This window comes from Bactrocera neohumeralis, chromosome 2 (genome assembly GCF_024586455.1).
Source record: "Bactrocera neohumeralis isolate Rockhampton chromosome 2, APGP_CSIRO_Bneo_wtdbg2-racon-allhic-juicebox.fasta_v2, whole genome shotgun sequence".
Taxonomy (NCBI): domain Eukaryota; kingdom Metazoa; phylum Arthropoda; class Insecta; order Diptera; family Tephritidae; genus Bactrocera; species Bactrocera neohumeralis.
In genome coordinates this window covers 609,005-627,594 of record NC_065919.1, presented here as the reverse complement: position 1 = coordinate 627,594, position 18,590 = coordinate 609,005, and the positions used below count along the sequence as shown (strand labels likewise).

The following is an 18,590-nucleotide window of genomic DNA, read 5'->3' as shown; positions in this document are numbered from 1 at the left end:
AAACTGTTATTATTCTAAATAAAAAACGGTACAATATTCGAACACTTTAAGAAACACGATCATCATCAATCCATTAATAGTTAGTTATTGTACATTTAAAGCGATTATGAAAAAGTTACTCATACGCCATATAGCCCATAAATCGTATTGTTGACATTTTGCACAATGAAAATAATTACCTAAAAAGTATTGGCGTACAGTATATGTATATTTTTTCACTAGTTTCAGTTTTTCAAATAAAGAGCTGGTTAGTTAAAACCGTTAAACTTAACTTTAATTCTGAAGTGAAATTGTAACTGTCCACGGTAATAGAATAATCACGGTACATGTCATCTGACATGGTATGATTTGCGTTGGATAGATAAGTATCTCTGTGCCTCTGTGTGATATGTTTATTGTATTTAATAAACATCAACAATGTGCATGGTTAATGGAGATGTCCGCTTTCACTGTCCTATCTTCCAAGTTGGTTCGAACTGGACCCAGTGTGCTAAATTCTACTAAAATCGATTTAGTAGTTTAGGATTCATCGCGGACAAACAACGTGACACGCAATTTTTATATATAAGATAAGTATAATAATATGACAATTAATACAGATTTTGTCGTGTCTCTTACTCGCTACGGCTGTTGCAAATGATTTTGCTTTACATATTATTATTCTACAAACATATAAAATTCTTAATAATATAATTACATACACATCGCGAGACTATTTCATTAAAATTATATCACACTGAATAAAATAACGCTTACTAGTACCTTCTCGCATAGGTGTGTATACATACATACATACATATATGGACATTCATATGGATGTACATTTGCTTTCGCAATCTACGAATGTTTCCAGCTGTTTTGCGAATAACAAATTCCCTTCACCGCTACATCTGTGTTGGAAAGAAATCGTAAACAAATAATCAACCAATCTTCAACCCCGTAGATGTGCATAACAACCCTTCAACCGAATGCTTGACAAAACGCAGGCGTTGATATCGAACAAGTCTGTCACGTTCCACAAATACTCCACAAGCAAACTGTTGGTTAGGAGTTGGTCTGCGTTTGACTTGTTTTCATACGTCAAGATTGTATTGATTTTTCGTGGAACCATTTATAAGTTCGTTTTGATGATGCTGATTCATACTTTACACTGAAGTTTCCAACAATAAAATTCTCCAAAAAATTCTAAATCGCGAAGATACGAATAATACTAAGGCAAAAGGAAGCAAAATATAATTCATTGCGTTGTCCATATCCAATAAAGCAATATTATAATATCATATATGTACATACATACATACATATATAAATAAAGTACGTTTGCAAGTAAAATCGTCAACGACGTTTTGAGCCGTTTCGTATTGTAAAGCAAGCAACTTATAGACAAGTATTAATTAATTAATCTGGAAAGTCATTGAAACCGAAAATCGAGATGGCTTTGGACTTTGTGGCGACGTATAAAGTTCTAGTGCTAGGTGATTCTAATGTGGGTAAAACGTGTATTGTCCATAGATACTGCGACGAGAAATACTACGACACATACATCTCCACTATAGGTAATTTAGTAGTAATGGTTTGAATATGCAGTTTTTTGGAAATCTCAATATCTCAGAGTTTGCATTAATTGACAAAATTATCCAAAAAATTATGTACATACATATATACATATGTATGTACTTAGACTGCTTTTCTTGGTCTTTGTACAAAAGAGTGTGCGATAAAAAAAGGAAAACAGTTGGAGCTATCCAGTGCGTCTATATATATACATACGCACACAAGTTTTTAAATATGTTAAAAAGTGTCGAAATATCTTTTATCGGAGTGCTCTGAAATTGTGAAAAGTGCTTTAGTACTTGTAATACAAATGGATAGCACTTTTCAGTGTTGGATATGTTTGTCTATTGTGTGTGGAAAACATTTCGTTCACTGCATGATATGAGGAAAGGATGATTTCGTTTTTTGTTTAACTATTAACATTCTCTCTAAATATTTGCACTAGGCATCGACTTCAAGCAGAAATTAATCAATTTGGATGGTGTGCCGATAAAGTTACAAATTTGGGACACAGCTGGACAAGAAAGGTTTCGAACATTAACTACGGCCTATTATCGCGGAGCAATGGGTATCCTACTGATGTATGATGTGACAAATTTGGAGAGCTACAACAACTTATCATATTGGCTTCGAAATATTCAAGAGGTTTGACTTGTTAATTATACGACCATAAATGCTCATACATGTGTGCACAATTACACATATATAGTACATACATACATATATATGCATATGTTTAATGGACAAAACTGTTGAGCTGCTTATTGCACTATATTACTCATAAAATAATCAAAGATTTGTTGGCCCAAGAGGACAACGGACAACGCGGGTATAATTTTTATTAATTTTTAGAAAAAGGTACGAAGTTTTCATAAATAGGTGTAAGTGGGTCATATTGTTTAAATTGGCATTCGCACGTCTGCCATTACGAGCATTATAAAACCAATGTCCTCAGTAAAAGAAATTAGGCAAATAAAGATATTTGATATACCATGTAATATGTATTCGGGAAGACGGAAATAAATCTGTTAAATATATAAGGGTGTATTCAGTTTTCAGTCTATGAGATATCTCACTTATTGTCCCATGCAATTGTTTGGAAATTGATGTAATGGTTATACGAAAGTACATTATTGAAACATCCATTTATAATCCATAATAACTCTAGTTTAATATGAAGTAGACGAGGCGGACCTGGTTTCATTTTCAGTCTAAAAGCAAGTAGCTAGATGACAAGCAATTTTTGAACTATGTAAAGTATGTATGTGCATACATACTTACATATGTACATCATATTAGATTACAATAATTTTAGGTGATAATTATCTTGTTGTGAAATAAAAATTTGAGGGAATTCGGAGAAAGTGTTATAAATTGATATTCTTATTATGTATGGATGACAACTTTTTCCCAAAATTGTATTCTTGCGATGCTAATGTAAAAATAGTCTCAAATGTAATACAGTAAGGGCAATGAAAACTTGAATATGCGGCTCGCTATGATCTTAGAATGTGTTCTTAATAAGGATATACAATTAGTATAAGAACATGCTGAAGTAAATTTAAATACAAAATCTACTAACGAATAATTTTTGTATCCGTTAATTGGAATAGAATGCGTCACCGGATGTTGTCAAAGTCTTAGTGGGCAATAAATGTGAAAGTTCTGCTACTCAACGGGCGGTCGACAAAGAAAGGGGTGAAAAAGTAAGTCGAAAATAAAATTTTTTGTACAATATTTTCAACTAATACTTAAAACGTGTGTATATTTCCATTGGTTTAATATTGTCAAATTATAAATAAAATACTAGATTGCTGAAAATTTTGATATGCCCTTCTTTGAAGTATCCTGTAAATGCAACATTAATATTGAGGAGGCTTTTCTAGCACTGGCACGAAAGATCAGAGAGCAACGTGAACGTCGGGTAGAATTTTACTTGAAATGAACTCAGAGTATTCCTAAAATATTAATTTTGCTATATTTTTAGGGGGATAACTTTGACAACGACGATAAAAGCCAGGACAAAAAATCTCCTGGCTCTAACGGGCTAGGTACCTTTAGTTTGGCCAGTCTCTCCGAAGGTAATCGTTGTTCCTGCTAAGCCGAACAGAAATATTCCACATACTCGTAAGGAAACATACGTCCAATAGAGTGCTGTAGTGGAATATGTACTTCCATGCATACTTACATACATACATACATACAGACATGCTATCGTAAATATTATCGGGACACTTGGCCAAATGTGGCTAGCACTGAGATGCGGTATAAAAGCAAAACAACTTGAACCTGCCTACAGATAATAGGCAAATTACAATTTTCCTGAGTGGGAATATGGTTGTTAATGACGCAGTTTCACATTACAGCTACATACATACATATATAACATGATAGTTTATGGCCGCTGTAGTAATGCAATCGGAACTAAAAGTAAAAAGTTATAATTTATTTCAAAGTTTTATAATACAATATATATGTATATGTACATATGCACATTTTAGAACTAATATCATATGTTTTATACATGCATATGTATGTAAATTGCATAAAGCCAAATAGCATGCAGTCGTTAGCGAGCGAGTACTTCATATTGCGCCTAATAAATTAAGGTAAAGCAAGTGTTAAGTAAGAATTAATTTTATTCGAGCTGACAACTTTAAATTGGATATAACATAAATCTTTAACATCTTCGGTAGTAAAATATATTCAGCAAACTAACAAAAAAAAAGCACCTACATATGCATTGTAGATTCATGAGCAAAACTATATACAATATCTTAATTTAATACGTGATTTATAGTTAAGTAGTTAAAATTAATCATTCCTTCTATATATTAAAGGAATATATAATTGAGACCACCTAATGAAGATTACAGACAGTTAGACGCGTTTTTATTTTTGATTATGTGGAAATCCCCATTTTAATAATGTTACCTAAAATGCAAACTAACGTAACATTACTTTTCATAAGTTTACAGGTGAAGGAAAATCGAACGAAAGAACGAATCGAAACTGCTCGTATTGAAATAAAATTTCAGTTTTGGTTAAAACTTGGTTATATCTGTACATACTCGTACATACATATATGTATGTAATATGATGTAGTGAAACTTAATCAATAAAAAAACTCAATTTCTTATTTTTTGATTATACGTTGTATTGCATTTTAGGTGATGACGATGATATGTATATAATAATAAGCTGTATTTTTATATATAGAAGCGATGTGTAAATTTAAAATTATGCTGCGGAAGGCAATGATCTGTTAATGCCTGTCTTTGCGAAGATTCCGTTTCCAATAGCACCGTAGTCAATTACCCCATAGTGTACAGTATCAAAACTGAATAACCAAGCTTAACTGCTTGGAGAAACTTACTAATGAAGTGTACATGTATGTATGTTCTCAACCTATATGAATTTTATAATGTGAACTACGATAGAGTAAGTACATACATATACATATATGTATATATGTATATATAATATTATGTATATCACAGTTCGTATTACTACTGACTATGTCTGCTTGAAGTGTGCCACATACGTATGTATATGAGTTAGTACGTCTTAAATTATGTTTACAGCTCAGAGTCTACTACATACATACATATAGGAAATCATTGTTTCTAAAGGACATAATTCATGACCACGTTTAAACAATCCATGAAATACAACGTAAAGCGATTTGGTGCATTAGTTAAGTAAAATTTTACTAGTCGACTTGAAGTAAACTTAAGATTTATTTTTAAAAAATTTACAATCCACAATAAAAATAATTTCAATAACAACAAAATAAAAGCCATTAACTAAAATATTCACGAGGTAAATATCATCAAGTGTACATTTGTTTACGATTAAGTGGGTGTTGAATGAGATGAGGAAGTATGTATGAAAGCCGCTTTTTCACTGCATTTATGTATGTGTATACTAAGCATGCATTCACAAGCCCTACGACTAAGGATACTTATTATTTGTACGTAGATCCAAATTAATATACACAATATATGAACATATAGATATTATTAAAGGCGAATTGCGATTTTGACAAATTTGACAAATGTTGCTCCGAAGTTGTATAACAGATGCCATTGCTAGGCAACAAAATTGACCACAACAATTTCTCTGACCAGTGTCCCTCAAGTATTGGTGGGTCGTCATCCAAAAACCAGTCCAGGTAGCGGTGGATGGACATGTACATACAAGCTTCGGATTGCACATAAAAATGAAAAAAATTAAAGCTAAGGCCAGTTCTTTGCCGATTTTTAATGGGCGTATATCAGATTCCTCAGCATCAAGTAATTCTTCCATGAATGCATTTGCATCAAGGTCAAAACAGCGGGCTACATTTAATGGAGTCACGCCGCAAAAAATCTTCACCATATCGAACTCCTCATCTTCGGTATCAGCATTATTGAGAGATGAAACTTTAAATAAAAACGGAGGAACACAAATTTGTAATACATCGATAACCGGTCTCATGCCCAAGGCACTTGATTCTTCAAGTATAAATCGGATTAGACTGAGCAATTATGAAAAAATTAAGGTGGTCGGACAAGGTAACATATCTATTTTCTATCAGTTACCACCTTTAATACATGTTCGGTACTTAGACAAGGTGTTTTACTCTTTTCAATATTTTTTAGGCTCGTTTGGAGTGGCGATATTATATCGACGCAAATTTGATAATCATCATATTGTTTTCAAACAAATAAATTTAGCAGAGCTGACGCCATCCGAAAGAGACTTGGCTATGAACGAAGTTGAAGTCTTCTCTAAACTCCACCATCCGAATATAATTAGGTATTTAACGTAACGTTTGTAAGTGTACGTATATGCTCTTGTATAAATGCACATTAAATCCACCAAACAAACTTTGGGTTGAGCATTTGCTTAAATTCTTAATGAAAATTACATAAATACATACAATATAGGATTTTATGAATTCGACAAGGATCTTTCTGTTAATCCTATGTTGTGCACTTACCTAATCGATTATGTGACATTATTGTTTGATCATCATTTGAGTGCATAGAGAGCAGCTGGTTTAGGTCGTCCGAAGTGTGAAAATTTTGCGAAATGGCATTATGCTAGAAGCTCTGAAGAGTGGTATGAAACAATAATTTATAATTTCTTCTCAAAATTCTAATACTCTGATTTACAGACATAAGGCGCGAGTTATGCGAGAACTTAGAGAGAATTGAGAATAAGAAATATTTTGAAAAACGATTATTGGAAGCTGCTAAAACTTAAATTTATATGTTTACATAATTTTATGAAAGGAGTCACAAGTAATGCCCGAAATTTTTACTTGAAAATTACTATATTATATTCGTCTCTCAACCTAAACTAAATTTAATACTAAAACAACTGCAACGCATCTGCATATACATACATATAAGTAACCAATTCCACACAAGTGGAAAAAAAGCTGTTGGAACTCATAACATTTCAGGATGTCAGGTTTTTTGTTCTTCTTCTTATATTATATATTCTTCAGTATTGGTAAACATATTGATAAGGCCTCTAAAGATAAAACTCTGCGGCTTCTCTCTCAACTCTGTTATTTTTGTTATGAAAACGAAATAAATATAATTTACGGATTTTTTTTTCAGTTATTTGGGTAGCTTCATTAGAGACAACACCCTGCTAATTGAAATGGAATACGCTGATGGGGGCACCCTGGCTCAAGTTATAGCGGACCGTCTGATGAAAGATTACTTTTCTGAAAGGTATATCGTTGCAGTTTTCGAGCAGATTTCAAGCGCCATAAATTATATGCATTCTGAAAATATTTTACATCGGTAAGATCTTGTAAAATATACTATACATGCATACACGTATTTTCATACTTAAAACTAAATTTTTGTACTGTTAAATTTGTTAAAAATATTAAAAAGATATATATGAAAAATTATTGGCGATAAATCAAAAGTTCCAAAAATTTGATATTTCTAACTCGATACTTTTACGAACGGTTAAATACACCACGAATAGGCATGTTGGGTTTTAATATATTTAAAAATCGCTATAACCAATATAAGACAATTTATACTGGTGGATCTCAGAAACTAGATAGTACAGATATGTCAGCGGAATAAGATAAAAATATTTAAGTCCGAGAATAGTTATATAATAAGCCACCATATATTTAACCAGTAGTGCTATACTATAAATTTTAAAGATCCTAAAATGTTAATACTGTTGTTTGTCGGTCCGGCTAACTTTAAATTGAATATATCGATCCCATACTTGTTACCCAGATTCCATACACATATTGATTGACGTAAGCGTAGTTAATTTAAATAAAAAAATTTCAGACTGTGTGCTAAGGGCTCGAAACAGGTTGCATGGTTCCTAGATCTTGGTGCTTTCTGCCAATCTGAAAGAATTAGAGTTTATATGCTCAATTTACTCGTAAAACAAAGAAATATTGTATTATGCTGATAACTCTAAGAACAACATCAGAACAAAATGACATAAAATAGGTAACAGGGATTTACTTTAGAGTCACCTTGCAGTATGCAAGTTTTCATTCAATGTTCAAATTTTATATACATACATATGTATGTACATATAATATCTTTTTGTAGAGATTTGAAAACTGCAAATGTGTTTTTGAACAAACGAGGAATTGTAAAGATCGGAGACTTTGGCATATCAAAAATAATGAATACAAAAGTGTTGGCACAAACCGTGTTAGGAACGCCATATTACTTCAGCCCGGAGATGGTAAGTCCAAGTCATTAATTATTATTTATTAAATTAAATAAAATTAAGCCCTGTTTAGTGCGAGGGCAAGGAGTATGACCATAAGAGCGATATATGGGCATTAGGTTGTATACTTGGTGAAATGTGTTGCCTAAAGAAAAGTTTTGCGGCCTCAAATCTTTCGCAATTGGTGTCCAAAATAATGGCGGTAAGTTTGTGATGAAAATTTTACTTCTATAAAAAATTATTCTTAAACATGATATTTGCAATTGCTCTGTACATACATATATGTATACATATAGCTGCATTCATTTTTTAGGGTAATTATACTACTATACCCCCGGGCTATTCTTCGGGCTTACGCAGTCTCCTAGGCAATCTTTTGCAAGCAAGTTTCCAAATTTATATACATACACACATAGGTAAATGTAACACTCTTTTCAATGTCTGCCTTGCAACCATAACATTGTAGGTGGATGCTTCACTTCGTCCAAATGCCTCTGAGATTTTGGAGTATTGGATTCCGCTTATATTTAGAAATTTGGGAAAAAATAAAGGGTAAGCGGCAACACATTTCCACTGCGCATATGTACATTGCGTGCTGTATAAATATTTGTTTCATCAGATATTCTTATAATGATGACATACTTGCAATGAATCCCATTTCAAATATCACTTCTGAAGTACAATTAGCTAAAGAGAGTGTAGAGCTCAGTTTTTGTGGGGAGGCAGGGAATTCTAAGCAAGCATTGACAGAGTTCCCAACCGGCCGCACCGAAAGGGAAGTAATGAATGCGGAAACTGCCATACCGAATGAAATAATTTTTAAGCGGTCAGTAAATAAAAGAAAATACTAAATAACTTCTCTACGAGAATTAGTTAAGTGTATGGTTTTGTATTTTAATTAGGTCAGTATTATACCAATTGAAGGCATTTGGCAACAGCTTCGGCATGAATCCTATACAGTTACCTCCCAAAGCTCGCATACGCTCAGTGGCTGCTAGTGACTCACATTTTGTGGTTGTTAATGATGGTAAGTGATTGTCATAAATAGGACAAGTTTCAATTAAAAAGTAAAAATCTACTTGTGCTGTCAATAAATATTTTTGAAGAGAATATGTTTCACAATTTTAATTAAATATTTTCATGTAAGATGGTTCGGTTTATGCGTGGGGGGAGGGCATACACGGCCAACTCGGTTCATCATCGCTTGAAGGTTGGAAACATTATCCCAGTAGAATGGAAAGCATTCGGAGCCACCATATTATAAGGTAAATTCATTCATTGAAATTAAAACAAGTTAATAATGGGGAAATTCGATTTTAGAAACCAAACGGTAAAAGGTCTCGTAGTAATGTCTTTACGCAGTTTTCATTTTTTTAAATATTATATTTTCTGTGTTTTGAGCCTGCTAACTGTCATAATAGTTAATACACTCGAGTCATACCATGATCGTGAAGGCACCATTCTAAGTATATGTATAGGGATTCACTATCATGTCTCGAAATGCTTGTGAATACCCATCAAGCTCCAATCATCAGCGGTTTCCCGTCATGGATCAATCCTCATTCTAATGAGTTTAGGTTACTTAAATCTCTGGGTCCACTTTTCTTTTTTTGGCCAAATCAGGATTAAGCTAGGTTTTTTTGCCTTAACCTAGCCGTAAGTGTACTAGATGTATTCTATTCAATTATTTAATTTTTTGTTTTGCTTTGGCTTTTTATAAAAATGTGTTATTTAGTAAAATCGGCAAATAAAATGGACGCTCTTACGAATTTGTAGTTCTTGGATATCCTTAGAAATGAATATGCCAAAGATAAGATTAAGATATGATTCTAACAAGATTGTTCAAATTCTCCCATACTTACATATGTATATACTTATGCACAAATATGTATCTTCTATAGCGCATGCGTTGGCGATGGCTTCAGTATTCTCTTAACACAATCGGGTACTGTTCTCAGTTGTGGCGATAATTCAAAATACTCGTTGGGACATGTCGAAAACAAAATATATCATACTCCAAAAAGTGTAATAAAGCTACAAGATATACAAATAGAGAAAATAGCGGCCGGAACTGAACATGTGCTTGCTTTGAGCGCCGATGGTTCGATCTACGTTTGGGGTACCAGCGCGCATGGTGCTCTTGGGTTGGGTAAATTTCAAACACAGCAGTACGTTTATAAAGCATACATATGTAGTACATATATACTGTGTGTTGAAGTAAATTTATTGGTATTTAACTAATTTTTTAAGAAAAACTCCACAAAAAGTTCTACTGCCACATATGAATGGAAAGGCTGAGAAAATATTTTGCGGTCCAAATATTTCGGCAGTTCTTTTTAAAAACGGAGACTTGTATGCCTGTGGCTGCAACAAATACAGGAAGTTGGGGTTTAAAAAAAGCAACATAACAGCATTCGTATGTTTCTTCCAGATAGTCGGAAGTTACAGACAGTGCCTTACAAAAGTGCAGTCTATCTAAAATTTGTAAATTGTCTCGAATGAATAATTAATACGGTCCTGTAATGCTTCGTATTGTAATAATATGCTGATTCGTTTTTAAATAAAAGGGTATTCACCGGTGAAAGAATTTCGTAATATTGCACTTTAGTGAGCTACTGTACTGTATAAACTTATAGTATATATGTACATACCTTAGTTTAACATACATTAATATTTTGTAAAATTAATTAGAAAAAACTAGAACTGCCCCATAAAATCCTTACGGCGAGCTTTTCTTCAGTCCATACCATTTTATTAACGGAAAACGGTAGAGTCTACACAATGGGCCGCAACTCAGAAGGACAACTGGGAGTAGGACATACCAATAGTGTTGAGGAGCCAACATTGGTGAAATTCATTGCACACCGTACAATTATAGTAAATACAATGGCTCTATTTTATTTTCAAGTAAGTTTGTGGTTTTTTTAATAGAATTGCAAATGCAATGATCAAGGTACAATAGTTACCTCTAAGGATAATTTTATAACTTTTTGGGGCACAAGAAATGGTATACCGGGCTTTGGAGAAAGTAACATTAATAAGGTCAGTATTTTAATGTGAATTTAATTGAGACCTATTTATATATAAGGTGGTTGATAGTTGCAAGGACATAACCAAAACTGTACCAATTCTGATATCAACAACAGCACTGTGGCTTTTACAAATTTCCTTGCCTCGATTTATAAATCTGAGCTACTTTTGAAACCCGTGGACCTTTTGTCGTGAGTACTGTAATTTCGAAAATGATAACATGATTAACAGTAGATATACCAGACCAGTCAAAATAACTATTTTCGGTATTTCATTTTAAAATTCCTACTACGTGTAATATTTTTTTTCCTAATATCATGACTTTTCTAGTTATAACTAAAGAATTAATTTTATAAAGTTTATATTACTGTATATACATACTTATGTATGTATACTGTATATATTTAAAAGTAAATAAAGACTGGAAAGCCCATTAAACATTTCCTTTTTAAGAACAGTCATTTTGACTGGTTTGGTATAAATAGGTATACCTCAATCGCTGGTATATCTAGTGTTAAATCATATGAAAACAATGAATTTTTAGTTTGTATGCATCTAAGGAGCAACGCGAAAAAGGCTACAATATCGAAGTAAGCAATATATATCTACTGCCGCACAGTGTTTTAGTATTGGTGGACACAACTACACCGTTGGTATCCTCTATGGAAGAGTTACAGTAGTGCATGATTAATGAAACAACAATAATTTGATTACATTTTACATTAATGTAATTCCTTTTAATTTTAATCCAAATTCACTTAAATATATAAATATTCAATTAAATATAAGTGACAAATGTATAACATATTTTTGAAATATGAGAAAACTAAGCATTACAAATTATGATCAAAAGGCATTACAAAATTATGTTCAAACATATGGTCAAGCATTTTTTCAATAATTATATTCATATTGGTGTTGAATCTAACACATCTTTTAAAGTTTTATTTAGCATTGAAATCAGAGAAAATTTGTCATGGAGCCCAAAAATTAAACTCCTAAATATTTAGCATAATTCATTTCTTGTCATATTTAATTTTCAGATAAGATCCTTTAAAAACATTAAACAACTATCGTCTGTTGTAACCTGGTGAATGCAAATGCTACTGATAAATAGTTACATGTTTTAACCAGTCAAATTAATAAACATAAATCTATAAGCTATATCATAAAATTATCAAAACGAAACTTTAGTAACGCATTTGACCGCCATACCGCCCTGCACTGCCAAACATACCTCCAGCAGTGTAACCACTATTGGATCGTTCATTGTATGTCCGATCGAAACGGTCTTGCGCCGATTGCATTGGACGCCAGTTGTTTTCTTCAACCGACTTTTGCCACGTCGAATTACTGTGCATATTTGACATGCCATTGCCGACGTAAGATTTGACACCACCTCCTCCACCAGAATTTCCACCCAAATGAGTAGACGATGCCCAAACACTACCGCCATTATTAGTGGTGCCGTAGGTATTTGAGTTTTCATAACGCTTATTTCCAGATGCTGACGAACTACAAATAATAAAAGTATGCATAAAACATATATTTTAACTTAACGATAAATATATAGTATACCGAATGTCATCGATACCAGTACGTCTGTATCCACTCGTGGAACGTTCCGAATCCACATAACGACCGGCATTAGCCTTATGAATAGTTGAGCTGACATCGCGGCTTGTATGAAATGATGAACCACTGCTGTTACCAGTTGTTGGAACATGACGAATTTCAACCTCACGCTTGTAGTCATCACGAGATGATTTGCTTGCCCCATAATCGTCTATGATTCGTTTGGATGAAGTTGACGATAAATAGTCATTATTACGCTTACCGTAATCATCAGTGCTGCGTTTCGGTGGGACAACTGGGTAGTCGTCTAACGCTGCACGCTTAGTAGCCGCACTGGAAAAATCGTCGCGCTTTGAGTAATCCATACGTTTAGTTGATGATGGGAAGTCATCAATGACACGCTTGCTAGATGCTGAGCTATTATAATCGTCCCGCTTTTTATCATAGCTGTGGGTTTATAATCATATAATAAAGCTGAACAATATTTTTTGCTCAAGGCGTTTTTAAGTTCAATTAAATAAATAAATACGTAGTTAAAACGTTAAAAAATCATGTGTTTTACCTTCTTGATGATGTCACGAGACTAGCATCGAAACGCGGTGGTGGCGGCGCCTCGAAACGAGAATCACTCCCAGACGAACGTTTCCGATTCGAAACTTCGGTATAACGTTCATCGCTGGATCTTTTTGCTAGCCGTTTAATAGGATCCTCACGGGCGTGCATAATCCTTTTGACACAATTTAAACGAAAATTGGGAAAAAGACAAAATAAATGATTAATCCCTATACATATTTGAATATTTGTTTTTAAAATATTAGTTTAAAAGTTTTGACCATTTCGGGGATGATGCTTAATCACCTTGCTTACTCTACATTTCAGAGATTCTCAAGCAATTAAGACGTTATAGGGATTTAATTTATACAATTTTATCATAATCACACTTTGTATGCATCCAACAATCAGCATTCAAACACACATCCCGAAACTTGTTCACTTTTGCCTCAACGGCATTGACCGGAAGGAGCAAATAATGCGGTTTGTGTTTGTGCATCATGTGCATTTGTATATGCGGGAGTGTTTTGGTGGATATATGAATTTTGTATATACTAAGAAACGAATAAATGAAATGTTTTACGCGTTCATACTTCATTTGTTGTCGTTTTAACTCGAGGCGCTCCAGTTCGATTTTCTCTCGCTCTAGTTTTTGTCTTTCGCGCTCCAAACGCAGCAATTCGGCTTTTTCTTTCTCTAAGCGTTCTCGTTCCTGTGCCAGTTTCCGACGTTCTTCGGCCAAACGAGCTTCTTCTTGCCGTTGACGTTCGCGAATTTCTCGCCGACGCCTTTCTTCTTCACGTAGTTCACGTTCACGCTCTCGTAACCGTTGTCGCTCTCGCTCTTCTCGTAATTGTATATACTCCCTTTGTCTGATGCGCTGTTCACGTTCACGATCCCTTTGACGTTGATCACGAATATTTCGGTCGTTGCGATTGCGGTCATTGGAACGGCTGCGGTTAGAATGCTGACGGACATTTCGATCTTTTTGCCCATCTTTAGAAATTGCTCGCTTCTCATGATTGCTAGCCACACTCTTTTCTTTGTCTTTTTCTTTCTCCTTTTCCTTTTCGTCTTTTTTATTATGGTCCTTCTCCTTTTCCTTATCGCGTTGCTTATCCTTTTCCACTTCAGGTTTCTTTGATGCATCGTCCTTCTTTGTATCAATAGTTTTACGTTTGTCGTCTCTCGTCTTAGAAGTTGTGTCTCTTGTGTCTCGTATCTTCTTGTCTTCATCTTTTTTTGCTGTATCCGTACGTGTTTTGGCGACACTTGTTGAGCTGCTGCCGATTTCGTTTTTAGTGCGCTCTACTGATATTATCCGTCCATGGAGTTCGGTATGATGCAAATGCTCAATGCAACGACTGGCATCCGACGATGATGACATTGTTACGTAGCCATAACAACGTGTACCCGGAGTTCGGGTGTTGGTGACCACCTTGGCTCCGATAACTTTTCCATATTTAGAAAATATAGTTTTCAGATCACTGGCTCTCGTTAATGAAGATAACCCGGATACCCAAAGATTACGTGAAGGTGTTGTCTGCTTTCCTGTGGACGACGATTTTGTAGAGGTATTCACTGAAGACTTTTCTGCAATTTCCATATAAATAATAGTGGAATAGTAAGGGTGAGCACACATACAAATAATTTTTGCGATCGTTTTGTAAGTCTTCATATTTTTATCTTTGAAAAAGGAACTTGATTGTAAACCAGAATTTTGTATCATAACTTGATATAAAATGTCTTCATCTACAATTCAATTTTTTTTAATTCATATAAACGTGAAGTTTAAATTATTTCCCTATAAATTACTCGACAAAGGAAATGTGAACTTTGGTGCTTAATTAGAAGAAAATTAAAATATTAATCGAATACTCGGTAGCAACTTAATGGGAATGTAAAATCCGGTGAACTAAACAGTACCTAATTAACCAACTAATGATGATCCTGCGCCAACTGATGATGATCCTTGGTCTGCTGATGATTCTCTGATAGGGTTTATCCTTCATTCGGTGACATATGTTTATGCAAGGTGACATCAAAGTTCCTCGTTGAAAAGTACTTTATATTATGGATAGGAACCCTCCCTCTATTTATATGAAATAAAAGTTATCATCACAGTGAAGATTTTAGATGCATAGATTTGGTTGATTGGTAATCCATTATTTACAATTACAACGTTAATCCAAAAATTGATCGGCGTCAGGTTTTTTCAGTTTTTACAAAGCTAAAAAATGTTTGTGTCATGATGGTGTTCGGCATTTACTGACTTTTTCCGGTGTTAAATGTAAGTCATTCATCTTTATAATTTACGTGATATAAAACTCTTGAGAAGCATATTAAGTTGTTTTGGTGAACACAAGTTGTTACAGCAATGTAATTTTGCAAAAGTTATCAGCGTAGAGTAAAACATGTTTTTTGCTTTCAATTTACTACCTATTTAATTTCACTCATGTGAAAAGATTTTACAATACTGCTTTCAGAAAGGTCACACTTCCCTTGTCGAATAACTCCTTAACATAAATTCAACCAAGCTAAAAACTTTCTTGAAAATGATATCACTGAGAACTAGTTTTTTGCTAATCCCTACATCAATGTCCATCTTGTATAACACTTTCAGCTGTTGCCATGGTTTATTACCCTGTATTTTTTTTGGCTATTTACCTTTGTCATCCTTCTGCGAAGTCTTGTTTGAAGATGATTTTTGTTCACTGTTTTCAGTTGGATAATCACGTAAACAATCGAATTTCGGGTGGATTCAAGGTGAATTTAGCGGAAAAATATTAAAAGAAAATTAATTAGTTAAACATTCTCACGATGATTGCTTCAAATCTTCAATTAATTTCGAATAATTGAACAGTTGTTGGTATGTATTGTTTATATCAGCGAATAATGTTGATATTTGTAAAATATGAACGGCCTTAGAGTAATGAGAAATACGCTGCAAACTCTCCTCTGGTCCTCTTTCAGAATATATTATTGAATCAAATCTTCCGTATACTTGTTTCTTTTTACGTCTTTTCCTTTTTCTTCCATATTATTGTTGTTTATAGACACTTAATGCCTCTCGCTTTTGTGGCTCGTTTACAAATCTTAATAATATGCAACACAATAACTGATATAAACTTATATACAACAAACTAATTGGAAATTAATGTTTGCTTTTGATGTCCATTCCCTTTTTGGAATTAAGTTTGCTGTTTAGTAGCTGTACTTTGGCATTCAACCAACCTAATGTCTTTATCCTTTTTCTCGCCGGACTTCTCATCTTTTCTCTTTGATTTATCGTCATCAGACTTGCTGCATTTACGCTCGTCCTTACTGCTGCTGGATCCACCCTTGGATGTTCTTGTGTCCTTCAAAGCTGCAACCGTTTTTGTATTCTTTTGCGCTGAATTCCTGCCGGTAGTATCACCTTCTGCATCGGCTATAATTAACCGGCAAGCAACGGCATTTTACGAGGGAGAATAGTTATTTTTATTAGTTTTTAATTCAACCTTGTTTCATTTACTTTTGATTTCATTACATATTCTTTCAGCATAATATATATAATAATATATATTTATATATATTAATTTTATATTTCACAAGCGCTTTAGATCTGCGACACTTGCAACACGAATAATATCAATTTAAACACAGTGACGTGATTCAAATATAATTTACAAAGTATATCTGTACTGTACAAAAATTTTATAAATAAAGTACTCACTGCATTTTTCCTTTTCATCAGGTGCCTATAAAGGAAATAAATATAAACCCATTTTAGTAAATTAAGAACACTTAACTAATTCAAATAGTACAAAGAAGCTAACTAATAACCCTTTAACTGAGGAGCCTAAACTCATTAGAGATAAACTAGACAGAGTTATAAAGCTACTAGTACATTTACTTTTAAAGTTGGAGATCATGCCGCAAAAAATAATATTTATTCTTGTCATAATAGCGAAGAGAATACTATAAAAGTGTTAGCCAGAATTTTTGGAATTCGCAAAGAATTAATTTCTATCAACAACTACGGTAAAATAATTAATATACAATATTACTCTACGTTATTAGATTGATTGGTCGGCAAAATGAAAGCTAGGAAAATAATTTTTCAGAACAGAAGAATCTATTAGAGATATTTACAAAAAAAATAAAAAAAATTTAAACCAACTTTTCTGGAGACCGGAAAAAATGTCAATTTCATTATATAACGCTCAAATATTAAGACCCCAGCGTTATTCTCACCTCATCATGTAAAAGTTTTTGTTCGTCTTCACCAATGGTTAAATTTATCGATTCCTCATTCGATTCGCCTGCATTTTCCTCTTCCCCCTCTGGTCCATCGTTTGAACCACTTCCCTTATCTGCTTCAGTTCGCCCTTCTTCCTCGATGATTACACATTCATCATCTACATCACCTACTTGGTCGACTTCGTCATCCTCGTCACCCTCGTCGTTCTCATATTGCTCATTATCATCATAATCTTCCTCTTCCCCCACATCTTCAGCATTTAGAGCTATTTCTTCGTCGTCGATGGGTTCCTCCTTAATTTTGATTTCTTCGACAGCTTTTATGTCAATTTTTTTGGAATCCATAATTTTCTTACCGACGGCTTTGGAATTGGGTACAAAACAGTACTTAGATGGATCTAAACCTTCACTTTTGATAGCCTAAATAAAAAATACACATGTCAAGTAAATTTTTACATGGATGTGTCTGTTATTACTACCTGTTCCAGCCGTTCCACCAAAGTCGCTTTAGCTCCAACAGTTTCCAAATTTCTTTTTTCTAACTCTTCTTTCAAATCACAAACACGTAATTCACACAATTTTTTTCCAGAATCTGGCATTATATTAAAAATTCTAGAACTAATGCTTATTCCCACAAAAATTCAATTGCAATGATATACAAAATGGCTTCTTCTCATAAAGCAGGGTTTCTAGCACCCATAATTTTTTGAATTTGGCAGTACTATTATGTACTAAAAATAATTTAGTACTAAAACTTAATTCCGATCTCCAGAACTCTCCTTTTATATTTTTCTCCGGTTAATTACCCAAAATCGCTACCAGATATGGATGCTTTTTTTTAAGCGAATCGACATAACTACCCGAAACTCTTGTGTAAGAGTTCATCCGCCATCATCTTATTATTTCAAAATTAAAATTTGGTA

At 33.6% G+C, this 18,590-nt stretch overlaps 3 protein-coding genes across 7 annotated transcripts; 2 read left to right on the top strand and 1 right to left on the bottom strand.

Moving 5' to 3' along the window:
• The first annotated feature begins 296 nt into the window (after positions 1-296).
• On the top strand, positions 297-4,701 carry LOC126768093 (ras-related protein Rab-8A). The gene is made up of 5 exons (XM_050485987.1): positions 297-1,556; positions 2,000-2,199; positions 3,168-3,260; positions 3,365-3,478; positions 3,542-4,701. The coding sequence occupies exons 1-5, from the start codon at positions 1,433-1,435 to the stop codon at positions 3,653-3,655; spliced, it is 645 nt and encodes a 214-aa protein (XP_050341944.1). The 5' UTR covers positions 297-1,432; the 3' UTR covers positions 3,656-4,701.
• A 103-nt stretch (positions 4,702-4,804) lies between these two features.
• LOC126768092 (serine/threonine-protein kinase Nek8) lies at positions 4,805-12,228 on the top strand. Of its 4 annotated transcripts, none has more exons than XM_050485984.1 (16): positions 4,805-6,110; positions 6,198-6,354; positions 7,167-7,355; positions 8,145-8,283; positions 8,342-8,470; positions 8,582-8,650; positions 8,735-8,820; positions 8,888-9,094; positions 9,171-9,295; positions 9,416-9,533; positions 10,170-10,436; positions 10,519-10,684; positions 10,960-11,145; positions 11,200-11,310; positions 11,368-11,489; positions 11,843-12,228. In XM_050485984.1, exons 1-16 carry the CDS (start codon positions 5,777-5,779, stop codon positions 11,976-11,978), a joined length of 2,541 nt encoding a protein of 846 aa, XP_050341941.1. In that variant the 5' UTR covers positions 4,805-5,776; the 3' UTR covers positions 11,979-12,228. The 4 variants fall into 4 exon arrangements, 3 of the variants coding, with proteins under 3 accessions (XP_050341941.1, XP_050341942.1, XP_050341943.1); XM_050485985.1 differs by having other exon boundaries at positions 10,960-11,175; positions 11,242-11,310; XR_007669209.1 differs by lacking the exon at positions 11,843-12,228 and having other exon boundaries at positions 10,960-11,175; positions 11,231-11,310; positions 11,368-11,462.
• A 234-nt stretch (positions 12,229-12,462) lies between these two features.
• On the bottom strand, positions 12,463-18,338 carry LOC126768091 (SAFB-like transcription modulator). 2 transcript variants are annotated; one of them, XM_050485983.1, is made up of 10 exons: positions 18,147-18,338; positions 17,662-18,087; positions 17,141-17,165; positions 16,660-16,855; positions 16,093-16,139; positions 14,019-15,018; positions 13,436-13,600; positions 13,136-13,320; positions 12,877-13,084; positions 12,463-12,813 (listed from the first exon to the last, which is right to left on the bottom strand). In XM_050485983.1, the coding sequence occupies exons 1-10, from the start codon at positions 18,264-18,266 to the stop codon at positions 12,489-12,491; spliced, it is 2,697 nt and encodes an 898-aa protein (XP_050341940.1). In that variant the 5' UTR covers positions 18,267-18,338; the 3' UTR covers positions 12,463-12,488. The 2 variants fall into 2 exon arrangements, with proteins under 2 accessions (XP_050341940.1, XP_050341938.1); XM_050485981.1 differs by having other exon boundaries at positions 12,877-13,320.
• Positions 18,339-18,590: the final 252 nt, after the last annotated feature.